The sequence below is a fragment of the Mirounga leonina genome, unplaced genomic scaffold, assembly GCF_011800145.1.
Source record: "Mirounga leonina isolate KUSES-001 unplaced genomic scaffold, KU_Mleo_1.0 Mir_178, whole genome shotgun sequence".
NCBI lineage: Eukaryota > Metazoa > Chordata > Mammalia > Carnivora > Phocidae > Mirounga > Mirounga leonina.
In genome coordinates, this window is record NW_023270464.1 from 19246700 (window position 1) to 19269180 (window position 22481).

At 42.5% G+C, this 22481-nt stretch overlaps 1 protein-coding gene across 16 annotated transcripts in view; it reads left to right on the forward strand.

The window, feature by feature from the left end:
* The window catches only part of AKAP13 (A-kinase anchoring protein 13), a 320846-nt gene that overhangs the window by 170639 nt on the left and 127726 nt on the right, over positions 1–22481 (forward strand). For 13 of the 16 annotated variants that reach the window (XM_035024073.1, XM_035024072.1, XM_035024075.1 and 10 more), the window contains 2 exons: positions 456–542; positions 3272–3411. In XM_035024073.1, coding sequence (XP_034879964.1) covers positions 456–542; positions 3272–3411 — 227 coding nt within the window. The remainder of the gene's footprint in view (positions 1–455; positions 543–3271; positions 3412–22481) is intronic. The other 3 variants (XM_035024079.1, XM_035024084.1, XM_035024089.1) reach the window with 1 other exon arrangement.

The window sequence follows — 22481 nt, forward strand, 5'->3', positions numbered from 1 at the left end:
GCGAATGACCCTACATCCAAAATGGTGGTATTAGGTCATTGGGGAGGGCGGGGGCTGGGACGGGACGGGGCGGGGGAGGGGAGCAGAGAGAACGCCCTCCTTTTCCTGCCCGCGGAGCCGACTTCCAGTTCCATTGCCTGTTGCTTTTGGGCAGCAGTCTGGGAATTCGGGACCGTGCGCAGTGCTGGGGACGGGATGCAGGGTGTCCGCCCAGGTCTGCTCAGCTGCTGTGACAGGACACACGTTGTGTCTGCTTATCTCCGTGAAGCAGCTGCGCGGAGCAGATTGCTCACACAGCGGCCTGTTCCATCTGTGGGTAACCATGTGCAGAGAGAGAGAAGAGAAACCGCTCTGGCTTGGGGGAAATACACCATGTGAATAAAACTTCCTCCTGGGGGTTGAGGCTCAAGCCGAAGCTGGAGTCCGAGGTGGTATTGACTCCTGAATCGTTACAGGTCAGTTCGATTCGTACTTTGATGCCACCACCTGTCACCAGGTGCAGACAGAGGGCCAGTCTCCATGCTCACCCCCAGGCTGTGTGGGTAAGGAGTAGCCTGATTGTTCTTATCGGTCATTTGTTTTTGCTGCTCTTCCAATGTTTGAAAATCTCCCTAAGTGTAGTGTGTGTTAAAAGTGTGGGGGTGGGGCATGTAGAGAAATGAACAAATAGAACCAGAAAAGAAGTTGCTTAGGAAAAAGAGCAACTTAAACACAGTGGTCCTACCCCCACCCCAGCCCTCGATAAAGGGTTTTTAACCATGTATGATTTTTTTTTCCAGTTGAGGCATTTAAGAAGCCTTAGGTACTATAGTGTTTTTGGTGACTTGAGGTTTTTGGTTTTATTCGTGTTTTGGATTGTTTAGTGCTAGAAGTTTGTTGGCTGCTGTCTCAGGATTTAAATGAAAAGGTCTCAAATTTTTAAAATAAGATACAACAACAAGTCTATTTTGGGGGCTCTGGCAGGTTGACATTTCAGAAGAATGGGAGTGGCTGTAAGCTGATGCCTGGCTGTGTTCTTTTCATTTGGGTGCTGTGTCTCTGGCCACATGGGCTGGAATTATTTGTCTTTCTGGCTCAGTAGTCCGAATTTAACCCAAGCAAGTGCAAATTATGTGAAGTTTGGGTCTCTGATACCCAGAGAGAAAAGGTGAAAAACGGGGAGAATTTCAGACTTTGATTTTTAGTAGTATGTAGATAAGGTATAGATGCTAAGAAATGATTTTTAAGATTTTAAGGTTTTAGGAAGGAAAACGAGTTGTATGAAGTTTCAGCCGTATCTGTGGGTTTAGGGTTGGTTGATGTGTGTGGGCGAGTTACTTGTTCTGCTACCAAGAAGGGTCATGTGTGTTCAGTGCTCATGGTCTTATGTTACAGAGAGAAGTAGCCAGTGACCAAGAAATAGGTGCTTTCTTCAGGGGAAAAAAAAAAAAAGGCAGAATCAGGGAAAGTCCCAGGTCACATTGCCCTAGAGGAAAAGCACCTGAGTGTTATCTCAGCCAAAGGGTAATTTCTGGGAAGTTTACCTTCCATTAATGGATTTAACCATACTGTTTTATGAGTGAAGAGACTTCGGTGTAACCTCTCACTTGGAAGGAGCCACATGGCACTGGCTGCTGTTTGTAGATGCGGCCAAATAGAAATCAACATGAGAAAACACAAATCAGAAGGAAGGGATGCGGCCCTTCACTCATCCTGCGCATCCATCACAGTGGTTTGGGAAGTTAGTTGTCCATGACTGAGCCAGGCCAGGTCCGCAGAGGTTGTTGGTGCCCCTCGTGGCTCAGTAATCACTGTTCACGGTCGTGATTGGTTGCTGCTTGCCAAGATACGTATTTTCACGTGCTGGGTATAGGATAATAAGGTTGTGCCAAAAATCACATCCCCAAATAAATAAAATAGAAGGCATCAACAACCCAGAAAAATTACTCTTATTTAGAAATGTTTTGATCAGTGAGCACTTCTAAGGTGATTGCTTAGATTTTTTTTTTTTAACTTTATTTACATTTTATGAAATGTAACATAGATTTGGTACTTTGGGCAAGGAAACTTGTTTGCCCACTTTTAAATTGCTAGTAAGATTGTATAATTATAAATAAGGGAATTTATGAATGCTCATCCGTAGGAATGTAACTTTCCTAAACCTGATGTAGACCTTTGGGCATGTCACAATGTGCTGTTAGAATAAACTCGATTCTTTAGCGAAAGAAACTGCTCTGTCCTTTGGTGTGTGGAACATTCTTTTCTGCTAGAGTAGTGGTATGACGAGATTAAAACCGTCCACGGAAAAGTTTCCACATGAAATTGAGATGATAGTTCTATTTTCGTTTGTATTATCAAGGTGAATTTTAAACATTCAATCATCAGCCCCCTTTAAAAAAAAAAAAAAGTCAAAGCTTAAATTTGCCTCAGACATCAAGTTATCACTTCCTTCCTGTATTTGCTTGACCATATGGTGGTCAGGTAACAAAAACCACTACTGTTTGGTCTAGTGAGTATAATTCTAAAGAAAACATATAAAAACATTTTCTTAAGAAAAGGAGTTCCTTGGGGTGCCTGGCTAGCTCAGTCGGTGGGGTGTATGACTTTTGATCTCAGGGTTGTAAGTTCGAGCCCCATGTTGAGTGTAGAGATTACTTAAAAGTAAAAATCTTAAAAAAAAAAAAAAATTCCTTGTTTGTGATTGTTTTGGTTGGGGAAGAAATAAAAATTAAAATATAAAAAATATATTATTTACTAGAATACTCCAGCCTTGTCCGTTGCAGTGATGGTTAGATGAGAGTGTGCAGTATGTTTTTAAAGAAAGACTCTTCTTAAAGGTTTTATCTCATTCTCGACAGATCTTTCCTCTTTGTCCTGTGCAAATATAAACATCTCTGGCTTCTTTGATGGTGATCAAGATGGACTAGTTAGCTTCAGCTGTTAATCTGTTTCCTTAAAGCTTGTGAATTTACTTTTCCATATGCAGTCAGCACCACACTCAAGGGTTTGTCAGGAAAAGTCAGTAGTGAAAATGGAAGTTCAGTAGACATTGAAGTGCATGTCTCCTTAGCTACAAATCCATACAGAGGCTAGGGGAAAACCATGTGGACCTTGTGATAAAGGAATAGCTCAGCGCGGAGCCCGAAATGACACCAGCTCCAAATGAACACTTTCCCATTTAACACAAAAGCAAAAGCAAACAAAACATCTGAAGCCTGGATGTGTTGTGTAAATGCTAAGACACAGGAACTGATTTTTCAGACGCACTTTATAACCCCCTTGTTCTCTTCAGAAATGCCAGACTTGAAAGCTGCAGACGAAGTGGATTTCCTGAGTAATACCAGGGCGAGCTCGGCTTCTGCAGAGGTGGCCATAGGAGTGGGAGACCCAGCCACCACACCTGACGTGAAGCAAGGCCTGGCGACCCGGGCGGTAAGTGGCATTAAGTCTGTAGGAGCACAAAATGTGTTTAGCCTGGTCTCTTGTGTCTGATTTGTGGCCTTTGTTTGTTTGTTAGGGGAACTTTTTAACAGTAGTATTAACCCCCTTTTCTCTTGTCCCATCACGTGTAGATGTGGCTGTGTTGCTGCGTTCAGCTTTCATACACAGCATGCACCACCCAGCATGGTTTTGGAATGGGCCCTTCTGCATGGGTCCCTTGGAGATTGTAATGAAAAAGATTTGCCCTGTGAGCACTGGACTTGAGTTTGTCATCGTGTTTAACGTGTCGCAAAATGAGAGTTACCACAAAAAGGGATCTAGTAACCCTTCTTAAACCTGACTGCTCTTTCTTTATATAGAAACTGATAGCAAAAAATGAGATTTTAACTTAGAGTTCACTACTAGCTGTCTAAAATGTGCAGCATGTCATTTTTAGTGACAAAAAAAGTTCACTAGTTTTTTTTTTCCTAACAGCTTTATTGAGTTATGATTCACACACCGTAAAATCCACCCATTTAAGTGCACAGTTTAGTCGTTTTCAGTAGATTTCAGAGCACTGGTCACCACTGATGTCAGAACGTTATCATCACCCCAGAAAGAAACCTCATATGCATTAGCAGCCCATCCCTCCCCACTGTCCGGCTCCTGGGTGTCCCTCATCTCCCATCTGTCTCCAGCGTCTGCCCATTCTGGAACATCACATGGGATTATATAGAACTATGTGGTCTTTCACAAGAGGTTTTTCTGACTTAGTTTACTGTCTCAAGGTTGAACCATGTTGTAACGTTGGTTAATAGTTTGTTTCTTTTCGTTGCGAAGTAATACTCCATCGTATGGAGTATTGATCTGTGTTTCTGCTCTTGGGCTGTTATGAATAATACTGCTAGGAACCTTTGTGTACAAGTTTGTGTGGATATATGTTTTCATATACCCAGTAGTGGATTTGCTGGGTCACTGGTAATTCTATGTTTAGTATTGAGTAAGTTTTCAAAAATGTTTTTTTTTTTCAGGTTCTTGAGATTCTTTTTGTTTAAAGCTATTAACTTAAAACAATGAAACAAACTTGTTGAAAGAAACAGTGCTCTAAGCTTTAGAGTCCTTGCTAGTTAATAAAAAAAAAAAAATAGGTAAAAAAACTCTTTGGAAGCTGAAAATCAAGTTTCTAAGACTAAATCATATTTCCCCTCAGAAAATCAATTTTCTTTGTCTAGACTTGACAAGGCCCTGTTTTTGCTCTTCAGAGGGCTACGTGGTACTTTTTTCTTAAAGTTGCCCCAGTAGGTGAACAGAACTGTACCCTTCCAAACGTTCCAAGTGTATGAACTGTGATAAACAAACTTCATTTTATTGGAGTCCAGTGGTAGGGAGGTGCAGACTGTTGTAACCCGCTCCTCATTACAGATGATGTTCATGACTAATGCCTGGGCGGCTACTTGTAGAGCAAAAGCAGCATTCAGACAAATGTCGCTCTTGTCCCTGGGGAAAGAAAAGAGAACACACCCTGCATGGGTACATGTGTGTCTTTGTTTCCAGGAGCCCCGAAAAAAGGGAAGGAACAAACTCACATCCTTGAATTCAAATGCCTGTTTCTTAGTCTTCCATCCTAACATAGTACTAATTACTGTCACTGAAGACAGCCTGCTGCTTGGTTATAGACCCTTTCCTTTCCCATGAGGGTTACCTCTATCCCAGTTTTATCGTGTCTATTATAAAGAAGAAAACAAAACATTACCTTTTTTTTCTCTCTCTCTCTCTCTTTTCTCATTTTTCCTCTGGTTTTAGAGGAGTTGAGAGAGAGAATGCCCCTCTGGTCAGTCAGCATGTCTCATTTTCCAGGTGAAAGGCTTAGACCCTCAGAGAGTGCCATGACCAGCCCGAGGTCAGACGCAGCCAGAATGAGAGCGAGGAGCTGGATTTCTGCCGACACAGCAGGGACGTCCCTGCTGACGGCCGCAGGCTCTATGAGCAGGGCTTCTGAGGAGTGGCCCTGGGCGTCCGTGACCTGTTGGTTGTTGGGAAGTACTGGTGCCTTCGGCGATGTGTCTGCCTCCACTTGGTAGAGTTGGAGAAGACCTGTGTCCCTGCGTCCTCAGGTCCAGCAAGTGCCGGGGTGTGTGCTCACAGCGTTGTTGTACTGATGTGATGTCTGACCGCTTACCTCTCCTCCCTGTTGTTCTGCAGCACTTGCCCTGTTTGCTGTGAAGTGAAAGGATAAATCGTGAGCACACACTGGGACGTTCCCCGGGTCTCACATTCTCGTTTTTCTTTCCCGTTGAACTCTTCATATACTGTATTCACTGTGTAGGTTTCCAAGAAGTCCACAAACTTTTGGTAAAGGACAGAGAGTGAGTATTTTAAGGCTCTGTGGGACAGGCTGTGTCACGACTCGTCAGCTGTGCTGTTTTAATGTGAAAGTAGCCACAGGCTGCATGTAAACAAGAGCGTGACTGCGTTCCAATAAAACTTTATTGGTAGACCCTAAAATTTGAACTTCACGTAATGTGCGGGCCATGAAATACTCCTTTTTGAACAATTTTTTTGTTGCTCATTTAAAAATATAAAACCTACTCTTGGGATTTTTCATGGGCTACACAAAACCAGGCGTGGGCCCCTGGCCTAGAGAATGCTTGTGCGCCAATGGATGAAAAGAAGGAGAAAGCAGGGGCGCCTGGGTGGCTCAGTCGTTAAGCATCTGCCTTCGGCTCAGGTCATGATCCCAGAGTCCTGGGATCGAGCCCCGCATCGGGCTCCCTGCTCGGTGGGGGGCCTGCTTCTCCCTCTCCCACTCCCCCTGCTTGTGTTCCTTCTCTCGCTGTGTCTCTGTCAAATAAATAAATAAAATCTTTAAAAAAAAAAAAAAGAAAAGAAGGAGAAGCAAGTACACTTGTTTTCTTTCCCACATTGTTCTGTTCGTTTTGTGGTGGAAACACTTGGTGTTAGACTGCACGTTGGAAGGCAGAGGGTTTGCTTCTGGGTCTCTCCTGAGTTAGCTTTTTGACTTAGCCTCTCCAGAGCGTGGCTTTCTTAACTCCCTCTACCTTCTGGCCTTAACACCCTTGACTGTGTGTTCGTAGTCTGAAAAGGGTTACTTTTCACCCTGAAAGAGTGAGCTTGAGGTTGTAGTGGAGGGTGGAGTGGAATTAGTTTAATATTATTTAATCCTATCTTTCTGACACATGCCCAGGCTGTGTGTTGACCTTGGGAACAGGCCAGTCATTGCTTCACTGAATCATCCTCTTCCAGTTTTAAAACAGAAGTTGTATATCTTATGTTACTGTCTTGAAAGCCTGGAACGGTGGTGCATTTATGGCAATATCCTAGTAAATGTAAATGAGGAATCCATTCAGAGTTCTTAAAGGACTCTCCCTGTTCCGTCACCTTCTCTAAGCACCGAAGTGTCAAAGTGCATACAGCCCTCTGCTGAGTGTGGCACTACCAAGTATGTAAGGAATTTTGCATTCCTTCACCTGTTTGAGCATCGTGCTGTAGACAGACCCTTACCTGAGAGGTCAGTAATGCTAGAAATCGTGGTTCATAAAGGAATTAGTATCAAGATGAATGCTTGCATATATTCTCTGAGAAAATATAGGTATGTGTTAAATGTTGCAGGTTTCTCAATAGACGATGGGTGGTCCAAGGAGATACTTCTTCACTGGGTTGAAAATTGTTCACAGTTTAGGAGACCAGGTCATTCACTTACACATACCATGGCCTATTCTCATTAGTCATTTTATCAGCATTTTATGATTGTGGTTTAGTTACTAAGTATTGCCGACGCTTTAATACTAGTCACAATTTAATATTCAACATTATCCCCTCTTACATTACGGGTTTCAGGGTTCTCAGATTACCTTTTGTTGCCTTCTTTTCCACCCCCAGTCAGTGAGTTAATATATATCAAAGACTTAGAACAGGACCTGGCACACACAAAGTACAGCTTTGCATTTCCATATCTTTAAGTAGCCGTGGCATATGGTGGTTCCTAAGTCAAGACATAGTTTCTGTTTCTCTATTATTGTTATAAAAGCTTCAGGAATAGCATCAGACATTAATTTGAGTTGGGAGACATGGAGCTTGTCGTACCTCTGGGACCTTTAGAATTTGAATGGACCTTAAAGACTCTGCAGTCTCAACATTTTTACTTTATAGGAGATGGTTTCAGAATGGTTAAGTGACTTATTTCACAACTAATTAATCTTTAAGCTAGATTAGGACCTGACTTCTATTTTAGTAATGTTTCTCTTATACTGTGGTTTCCAGAAAAGTCAAACTGGGAGGTTATACTTTTCAGGAATCCAATTCACCTGGGTGGGTTTTTGCATTCTACCCCAGAATGATACTTACACATACTAAGACTCTAAAACCATTACATTATACTCCTGTGTTTTTCCGATGGTTGAAAAAATTCCTTTGGCCATTTTAGGACATAAGTGATTCACTTTAAAATAAGTCTCATGTTCTTATCACAGTCTGTTAGCTGCAGCTAAATATCACCAAGATACTGTTTGTCCAAAGAGTTGGCTTTTGCTGCAGAAATTACTGAGATTTTCCAGACCTGCCTTTTATTTCCTAAAGAATGCTATGACTAGGTATAGAGATGACATTGGATACTTAAGTGCAGAATAGAAAGCGTTCTGGGACCATTCTTTTTGAGAATATGCTCCATGGTGATCAGGAAAGAATTCTGACTTCTCTCCTGCCTGAGGGCTGCAGACCAGCACACTCCATGTCTTGTAGGATTCTTTACCCTTCAGTATGTGGCCAGGTGCATTAGGAAGGAACTTGCTTCCCTGGGGTGTCTGTTCATTGAGGTATCTCTATAATAATTCCTTTTCCAAACGCTCATCGCATAAGCTTATTAGCCATTTGGAACAGTTAATTCAGCAGGCCTGTATATCTTGTCAGGATGCCTATGGTCCTAGCAGCCAAACACTCAAGCACAGATATGTTCAAGCACAACTATAAAATCCCATATGTTGAGTACTAGGTTACTGGGAAAGTCTACTCTTCATTTAACACACAGTCCCCAATCAAGAAAGCAATGTAAATCAGAACCATTCTCCCTTTTTTAATAACTACACAGCAAAACATCACATTAACTGAATTTCCATTCTTAATTATTTTTATAAAAATATTAATATTTGTTCAGGGTTGTGGAAAGGGCAGTGTTGAACTATTTCCGGTTAAAATCTTGAATTCTGTCTCTCTTTCTGTTATTTTTAATGGAACGCCGTGTTTTCTTTCTCTTGTCTCAAGGGGGCGAGCTTGCATTTCCATCTCTAGTCCGGGAGTCTGCCTAAAAGCTTTAGCTTTGTGTGGCTGTCACAGCGTTCTTGCTCGGCTGCCGTAGGAAAATATGGCAGCTCTCAGGCTGTTTGGTAACTAACTGGACAAGCCTTAACACTGATACACAAAATGGCGTACACACCCCACCCTCTTAAGTTTTCAGTTTCAAGAAAGGTCCTTTTAATGATGTTTCTGCTGTCATATTTACATATATAGTTTTGTGGCTTGTCACCTAGGGAAAGGCAAATTGGCCTCTTTACAAGACGCCAGCAAGTCTTCTCTGCATGTATTTGGCATTTAAGAGAGCCAGGCCTCCCCAATTACCCCTTTTGGGTCTGATGCTAGACCTAGCTTCAACCACAGGAAAACTCACTCCTCAGCTTTCTCATACAGATTTTTTGGAGATACTCTTTCTCTGCGTCTCCTCTGAAATGGAGTATTGCCAGGAAATTCTGCAAATATTCTTCTAGCCTAGGTAGTTGCCAAAAAAGAAGTGCCTCAAAGAGCTATAGGTTCAGGCTGTAAAGTCAGAAGTTAAAAAAGTATAACCTTAGTGTGAAAGTATCTGTGGATAATATATGGAAACGTGTAATTTAATGATCTGACTCAAGGTTTTTAAGTGACCTTGAACAAGTTACTTAATTTCTCTGGCCTATTTTCTCCTTTGTTAAAATGGTTAGGGACTCTCTGAAGTTTTTCCAGCTCTTAATTTTGGACCAGTTGGTCAAATGTTGGGGGGTATGTCTTATGTGTTGGACCAGAAGGACAATCATGAAGGACTTTTTTTTCATTGAAGTATAATTGACGCACGATGTTACATTAGTTTCGGGTGTACAACACAGTGATTTGACAACTCTCTGTGTCAGATTACATGAGAGACTTTTCAAAATCACACTGTTTAATGGCCAGGTTCCTAGCCAATCACTTTCTCCTTGAACAGTTCCCAAGATGTTTTGCTCTGGAGTCTTAAATTGTATTAATAATCTACTCCCCCCCCCCCCCCCCCCACAGAGAACGGCTTGATCATAGGTCATATGTACATTTTGAAAGGAGGGCATGTGTCTGTTGTTTTTTTTTTGTTTTTTTTTTTTTAAATCTTCTGTTGGGACAAAAGAACCAAATCTGATTCCTATCACTCTGTTGGCCCATTTCTTACACTCCTCATTTCACTTTTTTCATTCTTATCTCATTATTTTGACAGTCAAGGGTAGTAGCCAAGCATAATAGAAAGTTTGTGGAGCCAAATAAACCGAAGTTTTAATCTCAGTTCTGCCCCTTGATCTGCCCCTTTGATCCATTTGTTTAGAGGCTCAGTTCCCTCATCTGTAAATTTGGGATAATGATGTCCTCTTCAAGAACTGTTTGTATGAACTAGAGTTTGTGGAGTGGCTAGCATGTAATAGGCATTTTATAAGCGGTAGGTGTAATTCTAACACCATTTTAACCTAAGAATTATCAGACCCACGCTTAAGACTGTGGATGGATGATTTTAGGTAGGTGATGGTTAAGATGGTCTTGGAAGAAATTACCAATTCTGTCAGGCCATAGTGGTCAGTTATCATGCCACATGCTGTTTATGTGAAGGGGGGGCACTAACTTATTCAGTACTTGTTTGAGCACATGCTCACTGAACTCTGCTAGGCCTCAGGTCTGCTGCAGTGAAAACAGCTCAGTCTGCATTCAGAGACTCCTATTCCAGCGGGAAGAGACGGTTATCAAACCAGTAAATAAGATACAGGGTAGTAAGTGTTCAAGTAGAGATAAACATAGAGTTGCTCACAAATAGGTATCTTTCAGTGAGATAGATGATACATTCTTCTCTCCAGGTTCCTGTGCAAACCCTGGAGGGAGGAGAGTTTCTAAAGAATGGTGTGCTATTTTTACAGGGTTTACCTCACATGGCTTTCCAGGTTTCATTTTAAAAGCAGATTGATTGTTTTTTTGTGAGTGAAGATATGTGGGTGCTGTCGGAAACACGGGCTTGGCCATACCTACTCTTTCTACTAGTAGACTTGGAAGGGCCATCACCAGATGCTCTTTTAGAAGAATACTGTATTGGGGCGCCTGGGTGGCTCAGTTTTATCTCCGCTCAGGTCTTGATCTCATGGTGGTGAATTCAAGCCCAACATTGGGCTTCACACTGGGCGTGGAGCCTACTTAAAGGAAGAAAGAAAGGAAAGAAAAAAAACAACAACTATTGCTTCTGATCCTAAGTTCTGTGTTCAGCTTACTGACATAAACATGATTTTGCAGCGACTTGTTTTTGCCTCTTAAAAGAGGAAACTTCCGTCATAGAAAAACAGAGAGAAAAATGTCGTTTGGTTTGTGAAGAGAGGCTCAAGTCCTTCTCAGGGATACGCATGACTGGGGAAGTCACAGATTTCTCATACTAGGTTTTGATTCTGTATGTTAAGAAGATGCCTGGTGATGTCTTGCCTCTGGTTGGCCACCATCAGGGTAAACGTGTGCCCTGGGTTTGCACTTGTTGACTTTATCCAGAAAGGTTTCAGGGGGTACAGATCTCAGATATTTCTCATCTCTTCACGGTGCTCAGTTTTGGGATCTAGCTTGTGGCCTTGATTTTGTTCATTTAGTAAGCATTAAATGAATGCCTTCCCTTTTCAAGGTATTGCATCGAGTAGCTAGGGGATTTTTTTAGAAGTTAAATATTATCCCTGCTTCTGATTTATTTAAATAAAGAAAGCACGCGTGCACAGACATAATCACAATATGTGGATGCAGTGTGGGAGACATGCCATAGGAACCATTAACATGCTTTGGGGGTTCACAGAGAAAAGACTTTTTTTTTTTTTTTTCAAGTGGGCTCCATGCCCAGTGTAGTGCCCACCATGGGGCTCGAACTCACAGCTTTGAGATGAAGACCTGAGCTGAGCTAAGAGTCGGACGCTTAACCGACTGAGCCACAAATGACTTGTTGAGAAGTGCTCGTGTGAAATGTAGTAGGGTTTCCTTGGTAATCACCACGTTGTAACACATATGGTGTAAGTATTCATTGGAAAAAATAGGGATAGATTGAGGGAGCCTTTGATGTGCTTTCCAGTCTCAAACAGCCAATTCTGTTTGCTTTCACTCTGTACTTGGCCCCTCGAAGATCATAGAATTGCTTAAGAATTGCCAGAAATGCCCCAATTTGCAAGGTAACTGTGACCTGGCAGTAATCCAGGCTAAAAAATCCCATTAGGAAACTGAGAAAAGTAACATTTACCAAGTATAAAGAACAGAAGTGTTTGGTAGTATGTGAACCATATGGGAATTAAAAAGAGTGGTACCTTTGTGTAAATATTTCCATTCAACCAGTGTCAATCCATGTTTCCCCCGCCTTGGCCTCTTTCATTTCATACAGTGATAAGGGCTTTTTGCTTCCCTTCTGAGGACCGCCCCCCCCCCCCCCAAAGCCGTGTCACTGCTCTGGACCCAGAGGATTAATGTGACGTGGTCTTAAGTATTACCTCAGTGCCCCATATGTAGTCTTCTAGAAAAAGTCAGTTAATGGTAAAAATACCTTCCATGACATTTAGATGAGCATATTTAAAATATCCCGAATTTAAGCCTCACTCAGAAGTCCGAGTAAACTAGAATATTTATTATGTTGATCTTCATTATCTGTAGTTGGCATTCTGTCCTGACTGACTCATCAGGATTGACCTATATTTAAGAGTTCTGAAAGCCTACTCCTTCTGGTGTTGGAGTTTGGGGTTGAGCGAGGTATAGTAATGAAACATTTTTCTTGTGTGGTTCTTGGATTTCTCTTGAAGGTAGTTGCAGAAGATGACTTCTGAAAGTATTTGAACAAATGGTAGGAATAATTGGAATAAATGTAGAGCTTCCCAAAGTGGACACTGTGGAAAATATTTGGATGTATAAATTTGACTTTGACCTTTCATTTATTTGAGATACATACCCATACGTGTGTGTGTGTGTGTGTGATTCTTTTGCAGCATAGAACATGAGCTACCTTACAAGCTGCATAGCATCTGGGAAATTTTTGCTCAACCCCTTCCTTGAGGCAGAAGAAAAAAATGGAAAGGGAGATAATTAGTAGAAAACTATGTATTACTCTATTGTTTGGAATCTTTTTGAAGAAGGCTAAATCACTAGAAAAATGTACTTGGTTTGGAGATGTCCCACCACCCCCTTGGTTTGTTTGTAAAAATACAGTGCTAGGGGATCATAAGATAAGCCGTGGAGCCAGTTAAAGGTCTTTTCTGTTTATATTCCAGATTATCTAACTACAGGAATCCAGAATCTTCCAGAAATCATTGTTCTCATTATAGAATCTTAGTGTAAGGAAGAACTGTCGTCTTTATCATGCAGTCTGTACACCTTAATTTGCAAGGAAGGAATTTGAGCCCAGAGCACTCAAAGGGTCTGTCATTGTTTGCCCAGCTGGTTAGTGCCAGAGCCAGGCCTAGGATCCTGAACCCTGGGGTCAGTCTTGTGTGGTGGTCCAGCCTCTCCGTCTTGCCCACCTCTGCCTCAGAGATCAGCTCCCGTCACTGCAGTCAGCTCCTCAGTGTCACAGTGGAAGCTGAGGCACCCTGCAAACCTCTCCCAGTGTTTTTGCTGATTCCCAGGCCTGTGCTTACTCTGCTGTGGGCACCCCTTACATAGCAGCACCTTGACGGCTCAGTGACCTTGTGCTATCTCATTAAGTCCTGTTCTCCCTGCCCTTATGCTGAGAGGCATCATGGAAGGGCACAACTGAGTCTGTGCCTCAAATCCTGTGTTGTGGCTGACACGCTGTGTGCATCTGCTGCCCAGGGCGGTGGAGGGGGCGTACTCTGGAGCACGTCCTTCAGCACACTGCCATCTCCCATAGATTCCAGGGTGCTTGTGGCTGGGCTGCATGCAGGTCACGAGGTAGGGCAATCTGGATAGATTTGAGCATCCTACCTCCTTGTCACCTTCTCCTTTCTAGAGTGTGGCGTCTTTATAAATTCTGTATGCTCGTTCTGGGTTAGCTTCCCTGTAATGTAATGAAAACTTCTGCCTACCAAGGCAGGGGGCCTTTAGTTCCAAATGAGCCCACATGAGTCACTCAGGAGTCCAGTAGGTTGGATGATGTTTTCTGGCAATCTCACAGGAGATGAATGACATGAAAAAGGAGAAACGTGGTGCTTGCCATGTCCTTCACTGGGGCCACATCCCTGTAGCCCTGGAAGAAGCTGAATTGTAGGATCCCCTATCCAATGCCCTTCTCTCTGTTTCTGTGGAAATAGTAACTTATGGAACATGTGCTTGTGGTCGGTTTCATTTCTGACATCAATTTATTTCTTTGCCATCCTTCCTCTTTATTTTGCCACCAACCAAAAATTCTATCATACTCATTTTCCCTGCTGAATCATCTACAAGCTAATATGCAGAGGGGCCTGGGGACAGAGAGTAGGTTGGCATCGGGTCTCTCCCTGCCATGCTGGGCTAGTGGGTCAGCTATAGGTCTTGTGAGATTGGACCAGGGTCTGGACCAATCTGGAGGCCGATGTGTGACAAGAAGCACCGAAGCCCATGTAGTGTGTAATCTCCACTTTGTGGGGAGCAGGACATTCATTCTAAGAGGCTCAGGAGTTTTTCCTCTCATTCCACCCCTATGAGTCCAGGGACTGTGGGAAGCCACACACAGGCTTGTCAGCAGGGAAGCATGGAGAGAAAACGCACGCGCACACACACACACATCCATGCATGAGTTCCTTACTTTAAACATTTATAACAGATTCCGACAATCAATTATGCTGTTAGGGGCACCTGGGTGGCTCAGTCGGTTAAGTGTCTGCCTTCAGCTCAGATCATGATCCCAGGGTCCTGGGATCGAGCCCCACATCGGGCTCTCCGCTCAGCGGGAGGCCTGCTTCTCCCTCTCCCACTCCCCCTGCTTGTGTTCCCTCTCTCCCTGTCTCTCTCTCTGTGTCAAATAAATAAATAAAATCTTTAAAAAAAAAAAAAAATTATGCTGTTAGAATGTAGTCCTTTCCTGCAGGAGTTACTATTTTGCATTTCCAAAACTAAATCGAGCCTTTATTTTGCACACTTACGCTGTTTTGTGTACTGAACATTGTAAGAGAGAAACTCGGGATGCCGTGATGGGCAAAATGAGTAAGAGATATCCCATCCCACAAGAAGTTCTGTTGGGAGAGATGAAGTAATGAAGCAGGAGTTGACACCTGGGTCATGGGAACTCGGAGAAGGAATTATCCATTGTTTATGCCTGTCTGCACCAGTGTCCCTCCTACTGTTCACTTTTGGTGGCATTAGGTGCAATACTGCTGAAATGTTTCACTCAAGGGATTTTCCCCCGTTGACAGCATTGCTGGGAGTCAGTCTTTTCATTCCAGTTCCAGAAAGTGATGCATGTGTCATGATTGTTTGCCATGGAGCCGTTCCTGTCCCTCTCTCCACCATACACAACACAATAGGCTCTGTTCCTTCCTAGGAGTCATTAGGTTTCCCTAATGGGATGATCTAAAGGAGAAAAACAGAGCTCTGGCCCCCTCCCTCATTAGTGCTGAAACCTGGTGCTGTGTCTGCTTCACATCAAAGTCCGTGGGTTGTTTTTCTCCTTGTCTGAGACTGTTCTTTCCTCCTCGAGTCAGGAAAAGGACTTAAATCCTGGTTTTCTTGACATGAAACTTTAATGCAGTTGCTATTGCAGCCTGAATCCATTAAAAGGAGTACCTGCAAGATGTGAGAAGAGATGATTTCAAGACTGGCATAGAATAGAATGTGGACAGTGCTCTTAGGTTTGCTTTTTAAGTCAAAGGGTGTGTGTCCTGTAGGCTTTGGGAAAGAGCTTGTCATTGGCACAGCCCAACCCACCCCCAACGGTCCCACAGGCTTCTGTGAAGCCAGTGGAGGTTCTTAAGAGATGCTGGACAACGGTGAATGCAGATGATTGACATCTGCCATGTAGTGTCATAATTAAAATGTATCTCTCCCGATTCACTTTGGTTTTAGGCTCATACTCGGAGCTGCTGTGGTTTTAGCTGTCCCTGGAGAAGGAAGGGGTTAGCAAGCTCATCAGGGCTTACTGATGCCAAGTTTACTTATCCTTGTTTTGTATTCCTGATGAGGACCTCTACTGCCATGTGTCTGTTTCTTGGCATGGCTCTCTGGGAAGGAGGATGGGCTAAACAAACAAAAACAACAGAATAATGCATGCCCTTCTAAGAATATGATCTCTAGGGGCGCCTGGGTGGCTCTGTCGGTTGAGCGTCTGACTCTTGATTTCATCTCAGGTCGTGATCTCAGGGTCATGGGAATTGAGCCCCTCGTCCGGCTCTACACTGGGTGTAGAGCCTGCCTGAGGTTCTCTCTCCCTCTCCCTCTGCCCCTCCCCCTACCTACACTCTTTAAAATATAATAATAATAAATAAAATGAATATGATCTCTGAATCAGTCTTGTTTTTGAAAAGGCTTAGACACTCTGTGGGTTCTCTAATACAAGCCATTTTGTTGGTGCATAAACATGAAGGTGCCTTTAAATTGACTGATGTGAAAAGTTGCCTTGATCCTTCCTCTTCAAGACTAGTCAGTGGGAGCTTGCAGCAGGAAGGAGGGAGGTAGCAAAAAGGAAAGGGAAGATGAAGGCAAGCTTGCCCTTGGGGGAGTGGGGGAGGGAAAACAGAAGGGTGACTGAACATAAAAATCTCCTGAGAGCATCTGCAACTGACCAAGCTCTAAAGGCTTGAAACTAGGCAACAACTGTGGGAAGACCCAGGCTGCCTAGTTCTATAGCAGTTGCTGGTGTATCTTCTTGTAATTTATCACCCGCATAGAGTGGGAAAGGTGGGATATAAAATGAGAGATTTTAATAAAAGAAGAAGAAAGGACTAGCAGACTTCTTCCTCTGGAAAGGATTTTATCACATAACCAACTAATTTAGTCTAATGAAGGGAGATAATTGTACAAATCCATAAAGAAGTAAAAAGTGGGACTTGTCAAATATTTTTAAAGGCAGAGCTCTTGGTGTTGGACATACACAGTTCCTCACAGGAAATGTCAGCAGCTGTTCGGCCTAAGTGGAGGCGCTGCTGGGCCATCTCTAAGCTAATAGGACTTGATCAGCATTCATTTCCACAAAACAAATGTTCCTTTAGGAAGTTCTTTCTAATAAACAAATAGTAATTAAAACATTTGACGACTGCATGCCACTGATTTTACATTTTAACAAGGTGTCCTTTCCAAAGGAGTACATCTCTGCCTCCCTCCCATGAAAAAGCATATATACTCTGATGACCAAAGGGAGTAGCTGAACTGAGAGAGAATTCAGAAAATTGTATGAAGTCTTCTACCACGTTTTTAACTTCCATTCCCTAGAGTTGTGGCCTGTGGTTCCTCATATTACCTGCCCTAGGACTGAAGAGCCTCTCCTAAAGCGGTCAGAACATTTCCTCTCCATGGAATCTGTGACAAGTGAATCTTTCTGGAATGGCATGTGGACATAAAGCCGTCAGTGCTGGAGCTTTGGTTTGGAAATCTTTGCTGCAGTATATTTCTGAAATGCCAGTGCATTTGGCTGGCAAACACTGGACACAGTTTGTCTTCTTCTTGATGTCTCAGAATTATGGCATCGCTGACTGTTGCATGAAAAAGTGTACATCAGTGGACACTAATCCTGCTAGTCGTACAGGAACTTGTGTTAAAGAGTTACTCGCGTCAGTTTACCTGTTGGTCATTTGCCCTGGTCTCTCAAAAATGGAATGAGGCCTATTCAGCCATATGGTCACCTAGGAAGCACCTCCCCGCTAAGTCCTTTCACACATAGATCATGGAAACAGTCTTTTCCTAAAGAATTTTATGCACCTGCCAGAAAACCGTCTTTGCTTTTCATTCCTGCTGTAGTTACTCTTAATTCATCAGCTTCATTCAAAATATTATGAAATCATTTGGGCCTCACTTCATCTGTAACTAAAGGCATTGGCTTTCATGCAGTCTCTTAAGCTAGAAAGCTTTCATCCCACATTGCCCCCGCCAGTCCCCACTTTTTTTCTGTCAAATTTAATTAACCTGTCGCTTCAAACTCTGATTTAGAGGGTTCATGTTTTCATCCTTTCTCAACTGGATTCGTTGGTTTCCTTACCACTGATCTCTTTCTACCTTATAAATATCTCAGCAGTTTTTCAACTTTTTGGTCTCAAGATCCCATTACACTTTTAAACATTATCAGGAAGTCCAGAGAACTTTTGTTTGTTATGGGTCATACCTACAAATATTTACCACATTAGGAATTAAAGCCAAGACATTTAAAAAGTATCAGTTCATTTATATAACAGTAACAGATCACTGCTTGTTCATATGAAGGACCGTGTTCTTTTGGAAAATAAGTTCCAAGACAAAATTAGAAGAGTGGCATTTTAATCTAATTGGTTTTAATCTGACTTCACTCAGTAGAGAACACTTGGATTCTCATAGCTCTTAGGCATTTCACTTGTTACAGTATAGTGTTTTGGTTGAAGTAAATACAGAAAACCCAGTGTCACACAGGTATATGCTTATAAAAGGGAGGAATATTGTAATCGTCTTCTCAGATAATTTGGTATTTTTATTTGATACCAGGTCAGAACTGACAGATGATAGGCTCTTAAGAATTATTTGCAATGTGGAATCTGAAGTCATATTGTTGAACTTTTTGTCCTCTGATACGTTAAAGTCCACTGGTCTGTCTTGTACTTCAATGGGTCTTTTAGCCGTGCGTGATTTTCTAAACTAATGGATCAGTCATTTGGAAAGTACTGATTCATTGAGTAATATGCAGCTCTTCAAATGTTGAAGGTTTTTTTCATTTTCAGTGTCAGAAAATCACCTTTTTTTGTTTTTTTTTTAAGATTTTACTTATTTATTTGACAGAGAGAGACACAGCGAGAGAGGGAACACAAGCAGGGGGAGTGAGAGAGGGAGAAGCAGGCTTCCCGCTGAGCAGGGAGCCCGATGCGGGGCTCGATCCCAGGACTTTGGGATCCTGACCTGAGCCGAAGGCAGACGCTTAACGACTGAGCACAGCCACTGTGCCCCCTCACCTTTGTTAATATTACCAGCAGTCTCATCAGAAATGGCTTTAAATATCAGTAAATCTGGCAGTTTCCCAGTGGCGAATACAAGTTTTCCATAATTCTCATTTTCACTTGAAAGTCTGAATTTTATCATCAGCGATAAATATTACCAGTTTTTTCTCTGGAAAGACAGGTTCACTTTGTTCATTTCCAAGAAAATACCCAGGTTCTTGAACAAGCATCATTCGTTTGCCAGTCTTTCAAGTCAAAATGCTGTTCCATGAAAAAAGTGGCTAGCTTAGCCCACAACTTAAAACATTTGCACAAGTGAATTTCCTCAAGATAACCATCCTACCTTGTATGCAGAGCATTTTCTGAATACTTTCCGTTTGTCACACAGAAGATTAAATAGATATGTACCTAAAGATTGAAATGTAATGAAATTAATGTTTACAGCTTCATCAAGGACATTCTACGTGAAAACATTTTTCTTTTTTCTAAAATGGTGAGTGTATGGCAGTGAAGACTATAACGACCACTGGTTCACTTTGGTAGTAACACTGCCTTGATTCTCGATTCTTAAGGCCCATCAGCACAAATATCAACAGAGCGAGAAGGGCAATGACCTATTAGTAGTGCCTTGAAAGTAGGCGTGACCCCACAGATGCCCTGAAAATGCCTCTGGGAGCCTCAAGGTGTTGTAGACCACGCTTTGAGAACCGCTGCTCTAGCTTATGTTACAGATTCTTACGAAAAGTAAGTCAAATTAGCGCTTAAGTTTTTAAACTTAGGGTGTGGCCTACGTGGACTTCACAGTCTGTGTCCTGAGGTTGCTTGTGTGGTCCCATTAGCTTTGCTGTTCTGGCTGACCGTCCAGTGGCCAGCCACACGAGACTCATTTCCATTTAAATGTGCTGTTGTACTTGTTCATTGGTACTCTGCCTCAGGTGCACCCTTGCAGTCTACGCAGGGGCTCTTTCATTCTTGAAGGCCCTTCTCAAGTGGACGCACTGTCCTCCTTCCCCACACTGAAGCACAGGGTACTGGAATCGTGAGGTGAGCCGTGTGTCGTGCGCCCTGCTGCATGGGGAACTCTGCTGCCTCCTGCCGCTGACTCCGCACAGTGACCTGCAACATTCTCTCCCACGTGACGGCCATCTGTAATGTTCAGTGCATGGTGAGGATCTTGAAAGAAAGTGGAACGCAGGAAGAACTCCAGCAAGAGTGATTTCTACTTAGTTGATAATTGTCTGTAGTACTTCAGTGAACTTTACATAAGAGTATATTTACTCAATCCACTTATTAATTTCTCTCCTTCAGGGCACTGACAATCTTAAGTAATTCCCTTTCTTTTAAAATCCTATTTCCTGGGGCGCCTGGGTGGCTCAGATGGTTAAGCGTCTGACTTCGGCTCGGGTCATGATCTCGGGGTCCTGGGATGGAGCCCCGCATCGGGCTCCCTCTGCCCTTCCCCCCCTGCTTGTGCGTACACTCTCTCACTCTCTCAAATAAATAAATAAAATCTTTAAAAAAAAAATAATAAAATCCTATTTCTTATTTCCATAGCAAATATACTTGAAGCTTTTAAGTGTTGTTAACGAGGTTAAAAAACTAATTTAATAAGGGTGGCTGGAGTTGCAACTAAAAATCAGGTGGAGAAGAGGAAGCTCTTTTTTGATAACCCATTCATTTGAGTATTTAGAATTGAACTAAGAACTCCTATCTATGTAGAGTTTGGATAATTGCCTTTGTAGTGAAACAAAAGAGCAAAACTTTTTCAGGTTCATTGGTGTGAGAATTGGAGAAGAGCCATTAGAATTCAGACCTTGGAAGACTGCACTTGTATGAAAGAAAGGCAGTAACAGTAAGCCATATTAACTGAAGCTGTGCTCTTTGGAAGACCACTAATGCCTGTTCTTACAGCATCCTCATAGGGCAGGCAGAAGAGATATTTTGTGATAGACTTACATGTGGCAAGTTGGAAGAACAGAGCAAAGGCCTCCTGACGTGTCCTGCTTAGTGCTGGGAGCTCAGGGGAGTAGCCTGATTCATTAGATGTATTGTCCTTGACATAGCGAACATCTTGTCAGTGCGATCTTCTGAGCCATTAAACCAGGCACTGAACACATACACGCACATCATTGAAGAAAGTACCAAATGCTTCTGAGGCATTTAGTCTTTAATAATTCACCATTTTGTACAGAATATGTTTTGTTTTGTTTTTTTAAGTTTCACTGGAACAGTTTCCTTTTTTCAAGGTTTGTGTTAAAAACATCTATATTCTAAAAAGAGACATCTGCGTATTTATTAGAAAGATACTAGGTTATATCAGTCTGTTGTTAATTATGAACAAATAAAAATCAGTGTGTATTTAGTCTGACAGATCTCCAGAATGGCCTTACAGAACCTACCTCAATGGTAATTTATATTTCAAAAAGCCATTCAGGGTAGGCTGAGAAGTTCTTCTCCTTGCTGATTAATTTCTGATATGTCCTATTTAGTGACAAGGTCCAGCTACTCATGCCATTTGTTTGCAGTGAGCAGAGCCGATGAATTTTCTCTAGTGTACATCTCCATGCCAGAAATCCATGGGTTATTCAGATGTATGAATAAAAGAAGCCTCTGCATCTAGATTGCCTGTAACAGTTTGATCTCCTGAGAAATGGGTTTACGTTGCCTGAAAGATCTTCAGAGAGGTGGATACTTATTTATTCCTGTAGGAACCATTTGTTGATTGCTAAGGCCAGGAATCTATAAGAAATACAAGAAATAAGAGAGCTTGGGGCGCCTGAGTGGCTCAGTTGGTTAAGAAATAAGAGAGCTTGCTCCAAGGGACTTGGACAGCAGGTACCGGGATTCATGTGATAATCGATGGATGCTATCAGTAGGGTAGGAGTGCTAACGCAGTTCTGACAGAGTCAGCTTTTTAGTGGAAGCATCATGAATGTGATCACATAGGAAGCAGTTAAAGACTTGACCGGCTTTGAAGAGATGAGGAAGACCGTGAGGGCAGGATCAAGGACGCGGAGTCAGCCAGGTGTGAAGTCTAGTCTTAGCAGTGGATGGTAAGCTGACTTGTGTGGCAGCAGTAGAAGAGTCTTACAAGAAGAGGTGAGGGAAACAAGCAGAGAAGCTGTCATCGTGCTGGGCTTTTCTCCCGAGTCACCTCTTAGAGCCAAACACTCCTCATCCCAGCGGGTCACTCTGGTATTTCAGCCTTCTGGGTAGGGATTGTTCAGGGACACTGTAAATTCAGTCCAAATTAGGCACTTGGGGATTGGCCAGGAAAAATCTATAAATATCTGTCTTTTCTTATTCCTTTCCTTTTGCCTCAGATGAAGAGCGTTTTTCTTTTCTTCCCTCCCCCCACAAGGCTAAAAACTCTTCCGTCTGAGTTCCCAATTCTGTCTTGACCTTTTTAAGAACTGCTTCTCCGTAAAACAGCATTGAGAAATTCAGTAGTTTCTTTGGTCTTAGTGTCTGGGGAGGCTACCTGCTTTCTCCACTTACCGGAGAAAAGAAGACTTTTCCCTCTCTCTGCTTCTTTTTCCCAGGATACAAGTATCTTCAGAGGGAACCTTAGCAATCTGATTCAAAGCAAAGGTGTTTGGGTCTTTAATTTCTAACCTGAGTCAGAATATATCAGCTGCTTGGTTTTGCCTTCCACACACCCTTGTAGGTTGCCTTCAATACCTTTCTTTCTTTCTCTCTTTCTCTCTTTCTCTTTCTTTCTTTCTTCCTCCTTTCCTCCTTTTCTTCCCTTTTCTTCCT